General features: G+C 40.5%; 1 protein-coding gene across 1 annotated transcript; it reads right to left on the bottom strand.

Moving 5' to 3' along the window:
• Positions 1-55: 55 nt before the first annotated feature.
• On the bottom strand, positions 56-6,437 carry LOC110735157 (isocitrate dehydrogenase [NADP]-like). The gene is made up of 15 exons (XM_021915323.1): positions 6,175-6,437; positions 4,225-4,268; positions 4,015-4,124; positions 3,802-3,839; positions 3,616-3,693; positions 3,342-3,497; positions 3,018-3,109; positions 2,813-2,916; positions 2,649-2,717; positions 2,457-2,572; positions 2,252-2,286; positions 1,701-1,843; positions 1,484-1,606; positions 1,308-1,401; positions 56-356 (listed from the first exon to the last, which is right to left on the bottom strand). The coding sequence occupies exons 1-14, from the start codon at positions 6,224-6,226 to the stop codon at positions 1,326-1,328; spliced, it is 1,236 nt and encodes a 411-aa protein (XP_021771015.1). The 5' UTR covers positions 6,227-6,437; the 3' UTR covers positions 56-356; positions 1,308-1,325.
• Positions 6,438-19,482: the final 13,045 nt, after the last annotated feature.

The following is a 19,482-nucleotide window of genomic DNA, read 5'->3' as shown; positions in this document are numbered from 1 at the left end:
AAATATGATGCATAACACTACCTCCAAAAGATGATCAAGGATTTGGGAAACAATAGATAGAATAACCGGTGAATAAATAGAGAAGTAAACAAATAAGAAGATGACTTTTCAGCAAGCATAAAATTGCATTGAGTTTGTAAAGGCCAAATAACATAGCCGTTTGTAATTCAATGAAGATCAAAGATTATTCTGAAGAAGAAAAGAGGACTGCCAAACCGAAGCCAAGTGAGGTTTAAAATAAATAAGTCTAGAAAGCCTCAAGAGATCAAAGCTTGTATGAAGGGTTTTGTTTCTCACTTGCTTGTTATCAATCCATAAGAATCGTAGATCTAGAAGGAATGTGGGACGAACCATATCTGCATATAAAGACATTCAAGAATTGGTATCAATAATAAACATGTAAATGCAAGTAATTTAAGCAATTCAATACATCTTAAATCTTAAATGAAAAGAAAAACCAAAGAAAATTGACCAACTTCAAATTACATGACAACAACAAATGAGATAAGGGCATATGTTTTATCATTTATCAGTCTTCACTGTTAATCTTTGTATCTATGCAAAGTATTACTGCTACCTATTAACATTTGGGCAAATGTGAAAAATGGTTTTTCACCGAGGTATAAATGAGCAACCAAGTAGCTTTCCAGCATGAAGTTATATACTAAGATGTAGCAACTAAAGTTATCTACTTACTAATGCAGTACTTAAGATCCTCCACATAAGCAAGCCAGCCATTAATCCCGAACATTGAAATACCAATCAAAAATTCACATTGATCAGATATTCTATTAATTATTCATGTCAATCAGGAATTAGTGATTGACAACTTTCACACGTGCATTAAGGAATTACCCACCCCTTAAGCCAAAGTGCGTAAATATCATTTCCCAGTTCCATTTGCATAACTGTTGAAACCTCATGATTAATTACTTCTTTATTCATAAATATAAGAGACTCAAAGGATGGAAATGGTAGTTAGTCCAATACTCCCTTTTCTTCCTTTCAGTAGTTATAATAAAAATACTCTCTGTAAAATAAACATTTTCATTCAACCACCTACAAATCAGATCGGAATTTTATAACTCTCTGTTAAGTAGCAGCTATCAACAAGGACCAATTATTGGAATAAATGCAGCAGTAGAAAATAAAGACTGAAACAAACCATTTGGTTGAGATAATCAAAAAACACAAACATCACTAATGAAATCACAATTATATTCAATTTTTCACATGTTGCCTAACTGTGTGCTTCACACCGGTTGATTCTTGGTAGCGATAACATAATATTAAATAAAAAAAATTACCAGTAAATTTATATGGGTCTAAAGTGTTGCTTTAAGCTCTGCAGCCACAGCATCTAAGAACTCTTCTGTGTTCAGATATTGGTCCCTTGCAATCCTGCAGTCACTCAAATCAAATTAGGCAAGAATATTTCAATAGCAGCAACATAAAAATAAAACTAACTAAATGCACTACTGACTTGGGTCCATGGGTGATAATAGCAAGATCCTTGGTCATCTTTCCAGATTCAACAGTGTTGACACAGGCTGCTTCCAATTTCTGTGTGAACTCCAAAAGTTTCTCATTGCTGTCCAACTTAGCACTGTTGATCAAGGAACAATCGCAAAAAGCTTAGTTAATTACTACATTAACCAAAACAGTACGGTGCTCCTATGTGATAAAGATTGCCAGCATACCGATGAGCAAGTCCCCGAGTCCAAGCAAAGATCGAAGCAATGCTGTTGGTGCTGGTTTCACCACCCTTCTGGTGAACTCTGAAATGGCGTGTCACTGTCCCATGAGCAGCTTCAGCTTCAATAGTCTTGCCATCAGGGCATATCTGAAGAGAATCCACAATGTTAGCATACCATAAACAATTTTTTTTGGTCTTCACCTCTCCTTCTAAAGATGTGTGTGTGTGTGTGTGTGTGTGTGTGTGTGTGTGTGTGTGTGTGTAGTGTGTATATGCGACTTAGAGTCATCTACTGATATGCCCAAGTAAAGGATCAGCCATGAACCACTGGAAGTGCTACCTGCGTGACTAAGCCAATGAGGCAGATGCAGCCATGCACAATACATCAGAGAAATTTTTAGTGTATGAATTTTAGCAGGCATGCTCAATGGAGTACTTATGTGCATACTTTTCATGTTTTGTCTAAACAGAGGTAATTCATAATTTTATTGTTACATAATGGCACCAAAAAAAAAAAAAAAAAAAAAAAAATTATATTGAAGACAGGATACATACCAATACAGAAGTCATCAATCCCAAAGATCCGAACCCTAAAACAATTGAAAAGAAACAATTGATTAAAAATTTAGTAAACCAGTAAAAAGTCCTTAAAACAAACAGAGGTAAGCAGTCGTACTGCACTAAAGTGAATACATCTCCAAACACGTTTCATGTATTAACGTCACAAATTGACAGCTAAATACAAATGTACATTACAAACCTTGGGCAAGGAAATCACTCTGTACATCTCCATCGTAGTTTTTGCATGCCCATACGTAACCTCCATCACTCTTGAGAGCATAAGCAACCATATCATCAATGAGACGGTGCTCATACCTAGCAAATCAGTCAAACATTAATTTATTGCAATGCTACAGCTTATGAGATGATAAAGGCCAAATCAAGCACGCACCATATTCCAGCTTGCTCAAACTTTGTCTTCCACTTGCTTTCATAAACTTCTTGAAATATGTCCTTGAATCTTTGCAAACAAACAATAAAAAAATATGAGCAACATTTGTAATAAGATAGGTTTAAATAAAAATTAACCTTCAGAGAAGTAAAGGAGATTCCTACCTCCCATCATATTTCTTAAGAATGGTGTTCTTTGTGCTAAGATAGAGTGGCCACTTTTTCTCATAGGCCATGTTCATTGAAGCCTCTGCAAATGAAGAAATGGACTGCATTGCAACATAAACAAGTGAAATTACGAAAAAGGTTCTTAATTAATTAAGTAAATGTAACAAAGCCAAGGACAATCAAGAAGTTGTAGCAGTCGAACCTCATCGGTATTATACATGGCCAAAGCTACTCCTCCATCACCAGTAAACTTGTAAACCTCCATTTCTGTTTTCTCATCTTTTCCTTCGGGTACTGTACAAGTGTACAGAAACTGTATTTAGTATATATGCTAGTAAATGCAACTTGCACTGTTCAGATTTTTAAGTAATGTATTCAGGCATTCCACAGAATCTTCTGTGTTTTGGTGTGTGAGGCAGTCTGCATCTACACATTATCTAGTGTGCTAGAATTGAATACTGTAACCTTAATATCCAGGATCAAGAATTGCAGGAAAACTAGAAAACAATAAACAAGAGGTACCTACCAAATACTAGCTTGAGTGTCCCAGCTCCCTTAATGACAGCATCAGTAGCTTTGTACTGATCTCCAAATGCATGTCTTCCTATGCAAATAGGCTTAGTCCAGCCTGGAACAAGCCTAGGAACATTTTTACAAAGAATGGGTTCTCTAAAGACAGTACCTGCAACAACAACAACAAGAACAGTAAAAATTATGACAGAAACTAACCAAAATTACTCCTAAAAAGCATTAGAAAAACAATCTCTTGAATTCAGGTGTTCAAACGCATATAGACGGACCATTCAAAATGTTCCTAATTGTCCCATTTGGGCTTTTCCACATTTGCTTCAACTTAAATTCTGTCATACGGGCTTCATCTGTTGAGAAAAATAAATAAATAATAGCCGTTGTTATCAACTAATGGTATAAGGGGAGGTGTGCGGTTTATATAAAGAAGAAATATAAATATAATGAGCACCACAGACCTGGAGTAATAGTTGCACATTTGATTGCCACGTTGTACCTGCAATAGCAACATAATAATTCTTTAATCCTCACTCACAAAGAGATTGAAGAAGCTAGTAAGAATGAAGTTTTGCTTCCATCTCTCATCTTACTTTCTGTCAACTTATCAATCAACCATAGAAACAATACAAGCTAATACAGTAATGCTTGATACCAAGCCAAAGAAAACTTACTTTAGGGTTGCTTCAGCACTTTCAATAGTAACTTTGTCATCAGTGGCATCACGGTGGGGAAGACCAAGATCAAAGTATTTAATGTCCAATTCCAGAAATGGAGAAATCAGCTGAAATAATAATTGACAGCACGGAGAAAAGGGTGAGCATAACACATTTCTGCAACAACCAAAAAAAAAAATACAGAGAAGTGGTATAACGTTGACAGACCTTGTCCTTTATCATCTGCCAGATGACACGAGTCATTTCATCACCTGCAAATCAAAATAAAAAAATTAAGGAACAACCTTCAACAAGTTATTGGTCTCCACACATTCCAACAAAACAAGATTAAAAAAGATAAGAGAAGAGAGCACTTTGTGGCAAGCACAATTTAAGACACAGCAAAAGATAAACTTGGATGGATAAGAGACGCAGGAAGCAATTTGATTGTAAGTGCACTGCATTTGACCATCAAACTGATAGACCAACATATAGTGAGTTATATAATGCCACTTGCTTGCTTATTACAGTAGTTCAATTTCAAAAAGAAGCTCATAAGGACAAGAAGCCAATTAGTAGAAAAGGGCAAAAAAAAAAAGTTATGGCGTCCTAATTTTGCTTAACCTGAATGGCTAATTAAGTCCAAAAGACACAGGGCTTGACTTCTTAACTCTTTTAGTTTCAGTTTCTAGCCTTGTTTCCATTGAACTACTTTGCTTCTCAATATAGTAATCATTCCCAGGACATGTAATATCACACAATTAGATCTACTAAAAGAAATATGTACATGTAATGATTATGTAAAGCCTTCATTTTAGTTAAATCAAAATCACAGCACTATCATCCTTCGAGAAATCAATCTAGCAGAGATGATAGAGCATAGCAACAAAATCACAGCACTATCATCATTTGAGAAGTCATTGGTTTATATTAAAGTTCTAATAGAGCTGCATCTTGTCCTTTATGACATCTCTTTCATAACTTGCTTGCCTTTTAATTTGTCCCTTTACTTGAAATAAATAAATACTTCTTTTGTTTTTATTTACTTTACTCGCCTTTTAGTTTCCACTTCCATACAGATTTAAAAGAGAGATAAGGGAAGTGGTGATAGTGAGTGATATGCATTATATAATTTATTTGAGAAGAAGTGAGTTAACTATTTACAAATAGCCACAAAAAAAAAGAAAAATCCTTTTCCTGACTCTGCAACAGCACATCAACAAGATAATAACATTTTTCATCCTATGCTTTTCTTGATGAAATTGTCAAGATCACAACTTCACAAGTACAACATATGTAAATCCTACTCAACCCAAATCCGAAACCTACTACATTATTGATGTACATAAATCCATATAGACTCAATACTCCTAAAAATCATTAAGTCTACTATTAACAACTACAAGTATATCTTTAAAATATACGATCCAAATATCGCCCAAATAACTCATCACCCGAATGTGATCCAACCCAAATCTAACCCAAAACCTGAGTGCCACCTCCACTGCCAAATTTGCAACTCTACAGCAACAAAATACCGATGATTTCACCCAGATAATATTTATTCATTGAAGAAATGCTCAAGATCACAGCAAGACTACTTAAAAAAATATATACTACTACACATAAACATAATTACAAAACTATCCACCAAACATCAGCAACAATTCCTCGTATTCAACCAACTCAGAGGTTTATACTGATATAAAGAGCATAAAACATACTCCGTATTAAAATAAATATTTACTTCCTCCATTTTCTTTTACCTGCACCACTTTAAATTATGCACTATTCACATAATCAACTTCGAGTAATTTTTTATGATTTATAGTTTATAAAATAAAAAAAAAAAACGTCGGATCTTGTTATATTCACCTCGATTTATACTTTTAATTTGCATATATTAATAATTAATGATACCACATACAAGCGATTGAAATGATACATCAACACAAGTAAATAAAAATTATTAACGATCAACGAAAATACTTGTATGCATACTACGTATAATAATTTTTACACCAAAACATCTAAACCGATCATACAAAAAACACGATTATCCTCATCATTTATACAAATAGATCTACATCAATCATTCAAACCCATAAAAACACAAACAAAAAAACGATTTCCGATCAAAATGAAACAAATAACATTTAAGATGAACAAAAAGATTACCATCCATTTCAACAATGGGGTTGGCAACCTTGATCTTGTCGAAGCTAGCCATGGCGGGAGGAGAGAGAAAATGTTGGGGTAGGTGAGAGATGAGAGTGAGTAGTGTATTACAGCAACAAATACAATACAATCCGCCGCTTTAAGAATTGGGGTGAGAGAAAATGTCGGGAGTCTAAATGAGTTTATATATAGCAGAGGAAATACCGGAGGTTTGGGGTGGTTGGATTGGCTGATATTATTATATGCATTGGAAAAAGTGAGATTGTCCTTCCAAAAAAAAAAAAAAGTGAGATTTATTTTATTTAAGGATTTTTGAGGAGTATTTTTTTTAGGATATTTGATGTTTTTTTTTTTTGAATAAATCAATATCAATCAATGAGAGCTGATTAATGAGACAAGCAATTTAGACTGGTGTTTTTCGTGACAACTCGAAAGTCTTGTAGGCTTTACATCGTTACATGCAATTTGCTGATATTTTTAGAATGGGGCCTAAAGGTCATTATCATTTCTCTTATGGATATTACTAATACTCCTTTGTATTATTGTTTGAATGAATAAATATTTCTCTTGTACAAGTATGTTAATGTAAAATTTTGACTAGTAATATTTTAGTGATCAATAAGTGAAAACTATAACAATTGAATATTATCATTTATTGATTGAGACGATTCGAACAAGTAATTTACAAAACCATATTGTGAAATGCTAAATACCGCCATAAAAAATTATCAAACCGCCATCATTTCAAGTGAAGAGATATCTTTGCCCTCACTAAAAAAATTTCCATTTTCTTTCTCTAGCATTAGTCCATCCACTACAACCAAGTCAACCACCACCAATCACGACATCGGTAAAACCTACGGCACCACATCGACCACCACAACCCACAACCATCGTGCCAACCACCACCATCTACACCGTACTGCCACCACAACCGCGAAAGTTGACAAGAAATGGATGGTGATAGAGGTGGCTCGTCGGAAAACAAACCGTAAACGCCACCATCGGTCCGAGGGTTTAAAGTGGTTTGATTTGCCGGAGAAACCGCGGTTTGACCATGGTAAAACGAGGTCAGAACCGATTACCATGGATGGTAACCGGAGGTCAAAACCGATTACCATGGATGGTAACCAGTTTTGGCCTTCAGTTACCCTGGTCAACCGGAGCTGAAAACTGGTTACCGTCCACGATACGGTAACCGGTTTTGAGCTCTGGTTACCATCCACGGTAATCGGTTTTGACCTCCAGTTACCATTGCATCCAAAAAAAAAAACAAAAAAAAAACCTCCACTGGAAAACTTACTTCCTTCCACGGATTTCTAGCCATCCTGCCACCAGAACCGCCGCCTCTAGACCTCCACCTGACCGACCGCCTGGTTTCTCACTGTCGCTGCCACCAACTGTTGCCCATAACCTCTACTATGTAGTTGTGGTGGTTGTGTGGAAAAAGGTTAGTGGTTGGGGTGGTTGATGAGAGAGAAAAAAAAAGGGAGAAAAAATGGGTTAGGGTTTAGTAAGGGCAATAATGACCCTTTGCTTGAAATGATGGCGGTTTGATAAATTTGGATGGCGCTAGTTAACACCCCCCGTATTCGAAACCAAAGACCTGTCCTCCTTCACTTGTGCCGTGGTTTGGAACCCACTGACTTAGAAGCAAAATACGCCACCACCGGTCCAAATTCGAAGGTTGGAATTACTCAAGAACTGTTCAGACCTCAAAAAAGCAGGTTTGTGTTTTGAGTTTAGAGTTTATAAAGAATGAATAATAAAATCATCACAATCTCTTTTTTAATATATATATATATATATATATATATATATATATGCACGTGATAGGAGGAAATTATCAAAGGAAATAAAACACACAAAACCGCCTCACACTACTCGTCAAAACCCGTGCCCGCAGCCCCGTACCCGTGCTTGCAGGAAAACTTGTGGGTCTGACCTGCGGCCTCTACGGGAGCTCACCGAAACTGCCTGCTCGCAACCCACACCTGCGCCCGCAGTCCGTGCCTGCGACCCACCAAGATGGAGCTTTACAACTCATACATAACAAGGGTTGGGTTTTGACACTTAGCGGGTCGTGATCGAGATACTTGTGGAAGGTATAAACAAGGTTGAACATCGATAATATATATCCAATAACAAGACGACTATAACATGTAGCGCCTACTCGCCTACTTGGCCACGAGCCTAACTGTCCGGATGCATTACTAAAATTTCCAGCAATCCTCCACTAATGCATACGAAACAAAGAACATGAGATCTAAACAGTAAATGAAAGTCTCAGTACTTAAATGCTAGTATTCGAAGATTTTAACTAACTGTAGACACCTTATTGTGCCTCCCCAAAAACCAAACCCAGTGGTGAGTACCTTTCACGTCTTTGATTATCGAGTTTGGTGAAGGGTTGAAGAGTCTCGTAAATTTCCCTTTAGCCTTGACCATTTCTAACCTTACCTAAAAATTTTTTAAGCCAAAATCATTTATTTCGTGTTTTTAAACCCAAAATCATTCATTTCGTGTCTTTGAAAATCATTTATTTCGTGTCCTCTTTATAAAAATGTTCAAACCAGATTATTTTGGTCCGTATTACTGGTCTAATTATTGTTTAGTTTGATGGAGCTTGAAAAGAGCTTTCCAACGATATATTATAAGCCCAAATCCGACTAATAACGAATAAGTTATGGCCAAAATACTAAACCAAGCTCAAACCGGACCTAGGTCCACCTTACCTACGACCCAATGATCATGTGAGGGTCCAAATACCTTAATCCTAATCCTAAACCAATTAGAATTCATTACAAGCTTCTAGAGGTCTCTAGAAGGTTCGAATCTATCCTTTTCAAAAGATAAAGCTCAAAGAGTTTGAAATTGAATAAAACTCCTCGTTTTGAAAGTCCTTGTTCCATTCGAACTCAAAGATGTTCAGATATGATTTCGTGCCTCATAATTTTTATCCAAATCTTAAATGGTTGGATAGCAATTGAAATTATCTTTCCATTGATATATCATAATCCCAATTCCGAGCTATAACAAAAAAGATATGAATGAAATACCAAACTTTATCCAAAACTGACATTGTCCTACTATTTCGGCCATATCTTTTATCCTACAAAAGATATCAATCTGATTCTAATTGGTTTGGTAAGTAAACTTCAAGAGCTTTCCAACGATATATTATTATCTTTCCAACACTCAGCCTGTCTGAATCCACCTAGCAAACATACCATTCAAAAGGGTTAGATTCATCATACACAAACAGTGTAAAATAACAATGAGTCAACCAAAACTAGGCTCCAGCCTCATTCAGAACAAAAGTTCAAATTTAAAAGCACATCGGTGCATCCACGTAAGCTGTCTCACCTGACCACCCAACCTGGGCCATGGACACAATAAGAGCACTAAAACTCAACTTGTTAATATCAAGCAGCATGTCTAGCAAGGCATCTCATTACCATAAAAATTAGAGGGTTACAGAATCAGATACCTCAATCTCAATCAAACAATACATGTGTGATCAACAACATATGATTAGACTAGCACCTAACTAACATCAATGCTCGTCATAATAAATACACACATGCATTACATCAGTACATTAGCATGCCAAGAATGAAAAACATTTGACATAGTTTGGGTACTTACAATTGACTTGTCTAGTCCACTCACCACATTAACCGCAAAAGTTAATTTAATATATGAAGATTACACCTCATACTTTGAGTTGTCTCATATAATTGCATCACTAACTAACACCATGATTTCTAATCAATCATGTTAGAAAGCCTACGCAGTGTCGCAACCTCACTGCAAAAATGACAAGCTCATACAAGTGAGTAATAAAAGTGGGTCAATACCAAACTTACATGTATATTGTGAAAACACAATATCTTACCCTCAACCTCTTTCCAATAATGCAAACAAAAACCTTCCAAATTCCTTTGCAAGACACTTATAGGTGAAGGACATTTCATGGCAAGGCAAGACATATAAATCTCAAGCACATAAAACTCAACAAGAGCTTACTTTCAAGTTAACATGCTTCTTCTCTTCAAAATTAGTTCAAGTAACATTTATCATGGTTTATTCATATGCTTCTGGATTCCTATCCACCATTACTAGAATACCAAGAAATCAATCCATCTAAACCTTTCAAACAAGAAATTAAACACGAGATGGAACTCAACTAGTTCAAGCTTTAATCATTATTCTTACCTTAGTTGATCCACTCATCAACTACACAGGCCAGACCAAAGCTTAAGAGACAAAAGCAACCACATGATCGATCAACCAAGGTTAATAAGTTAATACATGATATAAACTGTACTTGAGAAACTTCACATACATGATTTGTCGTATCAAAGTCACATAGACTTACACACATAGCTCATAGTTCAACATATGCATCACCCACACATTTACATACTGGTCACGCATACCATATGAAACGTACTTTACAGATAAACTTCATAGTTAGAAAACCCCACATCACACACCTTGTGATAATAAAACCCGACTCCTGTCAAAGTTTCAGGGAAACACTACTAGTAACTTGGGTGGAAAACACTTTACTAGCATAACAACCCGAACTATAAAGCTACCCCACATAGCAAATATTCACATGATATAAAATCAACATTGTAGACATAGAAACTTAATTTCCATTCTTACCGCATGTGGAGTCCATAACATTTAGACTTGTACAACCTTACTAGTCCTTGTCAAACCCCTTTCACTTTTGCTTTCAAGCACGGAGAAAACCCGATCACTTCTAGAACTTCTACAAGAAAAGTCAAATGCTAGTCCTTAGCATTTATACACATTTCAAGTTCAAAAGATAAGCTATACTAAAACCACAAGAATTAACAACAATAATTCTAAATCCCCTTTTTAGGCTAAAAGGGAACCTCACAAGCTTATCACAACACACTCCATGCTCAACAAATATTTTTCAAGATTAGGGAAATAACTCAACACACACACTATCAAAAGATACGAAATTAACAAAGCTACATAAATATAAAAGGAAATACACTAACATGATGTATCCCATCAATATTAAAAAGTCATTAGTGGTATCTTGCTAGGTATCACTAACGGTACATGAGTTGCAATTGTGCCTCGATTAATATGATTTTATATGGTGTGTTTGTTACTATTGACTTAGTTGTTCTTCTTGCCTTACTTGACTTAGCTCTTATTTAGTTAATTACTAATTAGGTTTCCCTTGCTGTCGTTTGACCTCTTGTGGGTAGATTTGAGCCCATACATTATTGAAAAGAACTGCTACAAAGGATGCCTCGAATGCTTGGAAGGGAATAGTGGAGAATATTGACTTTCTTCGCAAGGGCATTAATATGGCTGTTGGGAATGGTGATCGCACCTTTTTTTGGAAGCATTAATGGGTGCTTAATCACCCCATCTTAGAGAGGGCTGATCCAACTCCTCCTACTTCTCTACATGACCTTCTAGTGAAGGAGTTTTGAGATGCAAATACAGGGTGGAAGTATAGATTATTTGCGGAATATTTGGATGCTGAGACTCTTGATGCTATAGCTGCCCATGAGATAGTAGATGATGAAGATGCTATTGACTCTTTTTATTGGAATGGAAAAGCATCGGGGGTTTTTTCGATTGGTTCAGCTATCAAAATAATTCGTAGAAGCGAAGATGTGAGTGCTGACCAAAGAAATAGCTAGGATAAAATCTAGCAAGCTAGGGTCCCGCAAAGAATTCGTATGTTCTTCTGGCTGGCAGTGAGGGATCGTTTGATGACAAATTCTAATAGGTTCATTAGGAAGTTAACTAATGATCCTACTTGTGGCGTTTGTGGAACTGATGAGGAGAGTGATGAGAGGGGATTGAATTAGGTCGTTGGACTAACTATCCCTCTACCAAACAATATTTATATACCTAAACCTACACTAGACAAGTCTAATGGTAAGTAAAGAGTCGATCCGCAGAGACGGCTAAACTATCATCACACTACCACCAACTAAGCTAGGTCAAAGAGATATGACGAGAGAGAACTAAGAGTAAAAGGGAAGACTAACAACTAAGGAATAAGAAACTAAGAGATAAAGTCACTAGGGAAGGGGAATCAACCATAATTAATGTGACGAGCACAAGCATAGCAATTAGCATGGACATTCTCAATAAAATGCAAGGGGCAAATCTTAATCATCTAGGTTTCTCCCGAGCACGCTACACAATCAAGCACCCAATCCCGGCCGAGGCTCGTGATCAACTCATATGGTTCACTTCTACCTAAATAGCTCTTTTCCAAGCAACTAAATAGGGTAGCAATTAGATCATGCATTCAATTAGCCCAAGTGAAAGCAAGCATTAAACACACCTCAATGAGCACATTCAAATCATTAAGAATTAACCATACGCACCACTATACTAACACTAATCAATCGCAAACAAACATTATCGATAATTTAATTAGTCAAGTTGAAAGCATGGAGAATTGTTCAAAAACCTAGGTCACTCCCGCACACACTAGGCCATTAGACTCTCAACCCCCGCCTATAAGGTCGTGGTCAACTAAGCAACGAAATTCTTCTATTATACTAGCTCACTTCCGCACAACTAGCATAATAGCAATTAAATCATGATATCGATTGGCTAAAAAGACACCAAGCATTAAGCCCTTCATTCTTAGTTCAATACACCAACAATCCCAATCAAAACGTCAATAAAATGTTCATTTTGTACATTAATCAACAATCATCCCTAACCCTAGCTAAGAAACTAAACTAACATGATTGAACTAACTAGACGTAGAACTAAGCTCATCTAAACTAACAAAAATAAAGAAGAAAAATCAAGAAACTAAATAAAACCTAACTAGCAAGAACAAGTAAACTAAACCATTAAACTAAATAAACAAGAAATTAGGGAAAAATTAAACTAAGCACAAAATCAATTAAGCAAAGCAATAATTAAAGAAAGCAATTAAATTTGGGATAGAGAAAAGAAAACTTATTGGATAGTTGAAGAGATTAATCCTCCATTGTCACATTGGAGCTTCAACTCTCAACCCTCCATTAAAGCCTCTAACTTTCTCCTTCTAAACTACTCTAATCTACATTACAACCTAAGAAAACAAAGATTAAAGACTAGATTAAGCCTAATCTAATTGATAAAAATGATAGAGGAAGCAAGGGGTTTCATCCCCTCCAAGAGGAGAGAGAGAACACACCCCAAGCTGTTGCCCTCTGTTTTCTTTTGTGAGCTGCATGATGTTGTTGTAGCTTCTGCCTTCTCCTTTATTTTCTTTCTTTTGTTGGGCTTTTCTTGGGTGGAAGAAGAAGGCATTGGGCTGGAGAAGTGCTGAAGTTGAGCGCTCTCTCCTTAGGTGTGAGAGCCCTCTCACGAAGCTGGTAGAACCCGCGCAAGCTCATTGTAGAGGGCTGACAGCATTTTGCATTTTTAAATGGCCATAAATTCTGTTCTAAGAAGCCTCTTGGGTCGTGAAACCTACCGTTGGAAAGCCCTTTAAGTCTAATTTCCAACGCAATTTGAATCACCTCAATCCAGTGTGTAGAGTAAAAGTTATGGCCGAAAGAGTAAGAAAGAGTCTGTCTGCGCTGAACTTACGGATTTTCAGACCCTCTTCGCCGCGCTCGCGGGTTATTGGGCCGCGCTCGCCGGCCTTCTGGCCGCGCCCTCTCCTGGACCTCTCCAAGGCATCTCCAGAAAACTTGGGGAGGTCTTTTGAGTCTTAGAGAGCCCTTTTAAAGGCCTCTTACATGGCTCCATAGCGCTTGACTTCTCGAGGCTCGTGAATGGCTTCCCGAACTTCCCTCTTCTCTCGACTTCCACCTTTTCGGCCTACAAAACATAAGAAATATCCCAAAAGTAGTACAAATAGGCAAATAATAGGGGATTACGAAGGATTTAGCGTAATGATTGGAAAAACGGGGAAAACTGAGCGAAATAGGCTTAAATAGGGAAATGACATGGAATTGAGGCCTAAATAGAACATAAATGCCACTTATCAGAGAGCATTGATCATATTCTTAGAAGGTGTCCAGCTGCATGCGATGTGTATTCGGCGTAAACTTGGATGGAAGGAAGAGGAAGTGCGTGGGTCTTTGCCTTGCCAAGAGTGGTTATTATCTCATTTGACTTCCAATCAGACGACTGCTACTGAGTTTAGGGCCACTATGTTTGGGATTTGTTGTTGGTGGTTGTGGAGTTGGAGAAATGAACGAGTATTTGCTCGTGAGGTTTGTTTAGGGTAAAAATTACCCTAGACACGTGGCCCAATAAGGGCCTGACACGTGTCACCTCCCTATAGCAACTTGGGCATCCAACCAATGGATGCCACGTGGCATTGTACCCCCAATGGGGGAGCAGATCCTCATCTGCTATATATAGAGGAATCTACCTCATTTATTGGCATTCATAAATACACACACAAAACCCGAGCAATATTAATTGCGGAATCTCCCGGAATCCAAGGGAACCAGTTTACTTTCTGCACGTAATCTCATCCGGAATCATACTAACTTGACCTTCGGAGGCGGAACTCCACCCAACCGGAGTTTCGTGGTTTTGCAGGTACAGACGTCAGGCGTGCATTCCCGGTGCTGTAACTCTCCCGTAGGACACCTTAAAAAACCCCAAAACATTTGGCGCCGTGTGTGGGGAGAGTACCACTGAGATGACATCTGTAAATGTACCAATCGTAGAGGGCAGCCGGCCCACGACTGACCCTGAGGTCCATACGGACCACGAAGGCGGAAGTGGGGACGACTACAATGTCGAAACCTATATGGCCCTAGACGGGTCTTTCCGTTCTGGGCGTACCCGTTCCAAAGAAAGGAAGGAAAGAGGTCAATACAAAGCTTGCCCCAACAACCCAGGCGGTAAGCATCCTGGACAATCCCAGGCGGCGGAGGGGTCTGCCCCCGTCACCAGAGACGAGCTCATGAACCTCATGACTAGTTTCAAAGGGGAAATCACGGACATCATCAAGAAGTCAGCTGGCCCCAGCAAGGGCCAGTCGGCCAAGAAGGCTTCTGTGAAGAAGCCAATTAAAGGTCGGGTGCCTACTCCCCACCCGAAGCCTAAGGGGGTGGATGGGCCCCTAATTGACCTTTCAAAAATTCGTTTCCCTGAATCAGGGCAGCGAAAGGCCATCCGACAAATACAGCTGGATAGGTCAAAGAAGACCTTCTTTGATGCCCGGTTGTTTATCCAGGAGAAGAGAGGTCAGAGCATGTCTCAGTCGGCATCTACGTCGACCTACCCAGACAGTTTCCGCAATTCTTCGATTAAGCATTCGGAAACCCACCCGAGGAGTCAGACGCACGGCACGTCCGTTCGTACTGCTCCATGTGATCCACCAGGCCCCATATGTGCCCCATCAATCATATGGAGCCGGATCACCCTACATGCAGCTGTCTCCCTTTGGGGGAATGGCGGCAAACACCATCCAGCCTATGGACTGGCAGCTCCGGCTGCTAAACCTAAGGGAACAGCCTTCGGCTTTCTCCCGGGAAATAACCGAGGCAGCACAGCCGGCCAAGGTTAAGAACGTGTTGGTAGGTGCCTACGACAGTACCACCAACCCGGAAGACCACTTGATGGCCTACACCAACCTCATGTACCTACAGGGGTTGGATGACGCTGCCTGGTGTCGATGTTTCCCAGCTACACTGAAGGGCATAGCCCAATGGTGGTTCGGCAACTTGTCGGCTGGGTGCATCAATAACTTTAAGACGCTTGCATATTTGTTCGCGTCCAACTTCTCCATGAACATCCCGGCCAAGAAGACCAGTCTCGACCTAGGGGCTATCCGGCAGGGTGACAAGGAGGGACTTCGGTACTATGTCAGGCGGTTCAATCTGATGAGAATTCAGATACAAGGACTGTCTGACGAAGTTGCGTACACAGACTTCTTCAAGGGTCTGAAGGATGGGTCGACATTCAAGTTCGACCTAGTCCGCAAGAGGGTTGCTACCCTCCAGGAGGCACTAATGGAGGCTGAAGCCTACATACAAGCAACGGAGCTTTGTGCCGTCAAGCACTCGTCAGAACCCAGGCGGCCTGACATAAAAGAGAGTCGGTTCCAGCAGCTGGCCAGAAAAGAAGAGAAGAAAAGAAAAGAAGTCTGGGCAGCTGACTGCCCAGGTCAGTCATCCCAGAAGAAGCAAAAGAAGTTGGAACCGTATGTCCCCAAGTATGAGTTCAACAAGGACTGCTCCTCCATCCTCATGGAGATAAAAAACAGGTTGACCATTGAGAAGCCGGCTCCTTTGAAGAGCGCTGTCAAAAATTGGGATAAGAGAAAGTATTGCCAATTTCATGAGGACATTGGCCATGACACCAACGGTTGCTACAGCCTAAGGCAGCTATTGGACCGTTTGGCTGATGAGGGGGCTTTGAAGTCCTATCTGACGAAGTCCAAGGGTAACCCCAAAAACGGTGGACAATCGTCTAAGAAGCCGGTGGTGAGCTCTGACACAGATGAGGAGCATATCTACACCATTGCAGGCGGCTTCGCTAGCGGTTGTCCCACCATCCAGGGTTCCAAGGACAGCATCAGAAAGTTGTCCACCTCAGAGGACGAGGGCCAGGCGTCGAAAGACGTCTTCCCAGAGGTCTTCATCTTTGAGAAGGATAGGGGTACGGTCAGGCGGCCCCACGATGACCCCATCGTCATCGAATATAAAGTTGCCAATCAGCGAGTTGGCCAGATCCTTATCGATACCAGGAGCTCGTCTGACCTGATAAGCTATCGCTACTTGGCGAAGCTAAAGTACAAGCCCAGCAGTATGCACAAAGCTCCCCACCCCCTAGTCGGCTTTGGAGGTGGGGTAGTGCATCCGGTGGGCAGGATCGACTTACCCATCCGGCTGGGAGGCAAGGGGGAAGGACGACACATGGTCGTCAAGTTTCTAGTAGTCGAAGAGCTGACTGCCTACAACTTCATATTGGGGCGTCCGGCCCTCAATGAGTCCAAGGCGGTAATCATCCCCTTTCTCATGTTGATAAAATTCGAGAGGGATGATGGGTCAGTAGGCTCCCTAAACGGGGACCAAAAGGCGGCTAGAGAGTGCTATCTCTCAGACGTTAGGACGACTGCCCATGCAGCCGACCCTAGCGAGGAACCTACTGACCTCGATGACAAAGAAGCCGGGCCTGTCCATAAGGCAGGCGGTACAAAGAGAAAGGCGGACCAATTGGCCCCCGCCAGAAAAATGAAATAGCAATCACTAGCCAGGGAAAGGCCGGACGACTCCCGACCCCAGTCGGCTGGTGAAAGCCTTGATGTCGTCCTGGACGACAGCCGTCCTGACAGAACAATTAAGGTTGGGACGATCGCTTTTGAAAAGTTGGGGGCAGACTTGCTCCAACTTCTGAGAGAGTTCAAAGACCTCTTCGCTTTTGAAGTGGAGGAGATGCCAGGCGTCAGCCCGGATCTAACCGTCTAAAAGCTAGCCGTTGATCCCAAAATAAAGCCAGTTAGGCAAAAGAAGAGGGATCATGGCGAGGAAAGGTCTCAGGCGGCAGCCGCCGAGGTCAAAAAGCTCCTCGACGCTGGGTTCATTCGGCAATGCTACTACCCGGATTGGGTAGCCAACGTTGTCCTTGTCAAAAAACCGAATGGTACCTGGCGGATGTGTGTAGATTACACAGACCTGAACAGGGCATGTCCAAAGGATAGCTACCTCCAGCCGTTGCTGAAGTGCGTTACCCCAGAAAGGGGAAGATAGGTGCTAGAGGATCTGCATGCGGGCTTTTATGCTTCACACATAGACAGTAGAACTCTAGCAAAGAGAGCCAGACAGCAAGGCTATTTTTGGCCTACTCTTGAGGCGGATGCCATGGACTTAGTGAAAAGGTGTGACAAGTGTCAGAAGTTTGGCCGGCTCATACACCGTCCGGCAACCGATCTGACGGCTATCTACAGCCCGGTTCCCTTTGCAAAATGGGGCATGGACATCTTGGGTCCTTATACACCCGCCTCAGGCGGCAGAAGATATATTCCGGTGGCTGTAGATTACTTCACTAAGTGGGTTGAGGTCGAGGCGGTCAAAGGCATCAAGACAAAGGACGTCATCTCCTTTATTTGGAGAAACATCATCACCCGGTTTGGGGTGCCTATGTCTATGGTTTTTGACAATGGTCATCAGTTTGAAACGCCTGCCCTCAAGGATTGGTTGGGAGATCAGGGAATCTCGCATTGTTTTGCATCTGTTGGCCGGCCCCAAGCAGACGGTCAGGTTGAAGCCTTCAACAAACTCATCTCAGACGGCATAAAAAAGAAGATCGAAAGAGCCGGTGGCCTATGGGCGGATGAGTTACCTCACGTCCTTTGGGCCATCAGAACACTGAAAAGGGGGCAACCGGTGAAACCCCGTTTCTCATGACATATGGCACTGAAGCGGTTTTGCCAATTGAACTCTATGAGCCAACACTCCGAGTCATGCTCTATGACGAGAAGGCTAACTGGGAGGCCATGCGCCTAGCATTGGACTCACTCCCAGAACGCAGGGGCAACGCTGCCTTGCGTCATGAGATATACCGTCTGAGAATGACGAGGGCTTACAACAAGAGAGTATGCAAACGACCTCTCAAAGTTGGGGACTTCGTACTACGAAAAATGGAAGCCACTTGCAGGGCAAATGAGCAAGGGAAGCTGACCCCCAATTGGGAAGGCCCCTACCGGATTTATGATGAAGTCAGAGGCGGCACCTACCGCCTGGAAACCCCAGACGGTAGAAAGCTACCTAGAACCTGGAATATAGATACCTTAAAGATGTACTATTTCTAGGGAGATCATTTTTTGTAAATAGAGTAAATGAATGAGAGAAATTCTTTATTTCAATTTCTTTTTGTACACCAAGGTCCCAATGTGAACAAAACATATGGGCATCGCCTAAGTCCCAATGTGAACGAACACATACGGGCATTTTCTAAAACCTACTTGTGTAATGCACAACCAGGCATCCGTTTGCCCAAATTGAAAGCGAAATGCCAAGTATCTAACTTAGACGTTTAAAGGCACCGAGCCAATATATTTAAACCGCCTGTTCTACCCATGAGCAGGCATCCGGCAACGCCCTTCCGGGTGAAATTGTCGAAGAGAACATCTCCCTTCTGGGTGGTACATTGTTCTAAGCGTCAACTACTCGGACGGTGTTAACCGACTTGGTTAAGTTTGTTATCGTTTGATTGACCTATTGCGAACAAGCTAGCCGGTATTTACCCCAGGGTAATACAGACGGCAGATATAAATCTTGTGGGGCAGACGGCTATTGCCAAAAAGCAACTCAGCCGGCAACT

The sequence above is a fragment of the Chenopodium quinoa genome, unplaced genomic scaffold, assembly GCF_001683475.1.
Source record: "Chenopodium quinoa cultivar QQ74 unplaced genomic scaffold, ASM168347v1, whole genome shotgun sequence".
In the NCBI taxonomy this organism is placed as follows: Eukaryota; Viridiplantae; Streptophyta; class Magnoliopsida; order Caryophyllales; family Amaranthaceae; genus Chenopodium; species Chenopodium quinoa.
The sequence above is the reverse complement of the archived record's forward strand: the minus strand, read 5'-3'. Positions and strand labels throughout refer to the sequence as shown.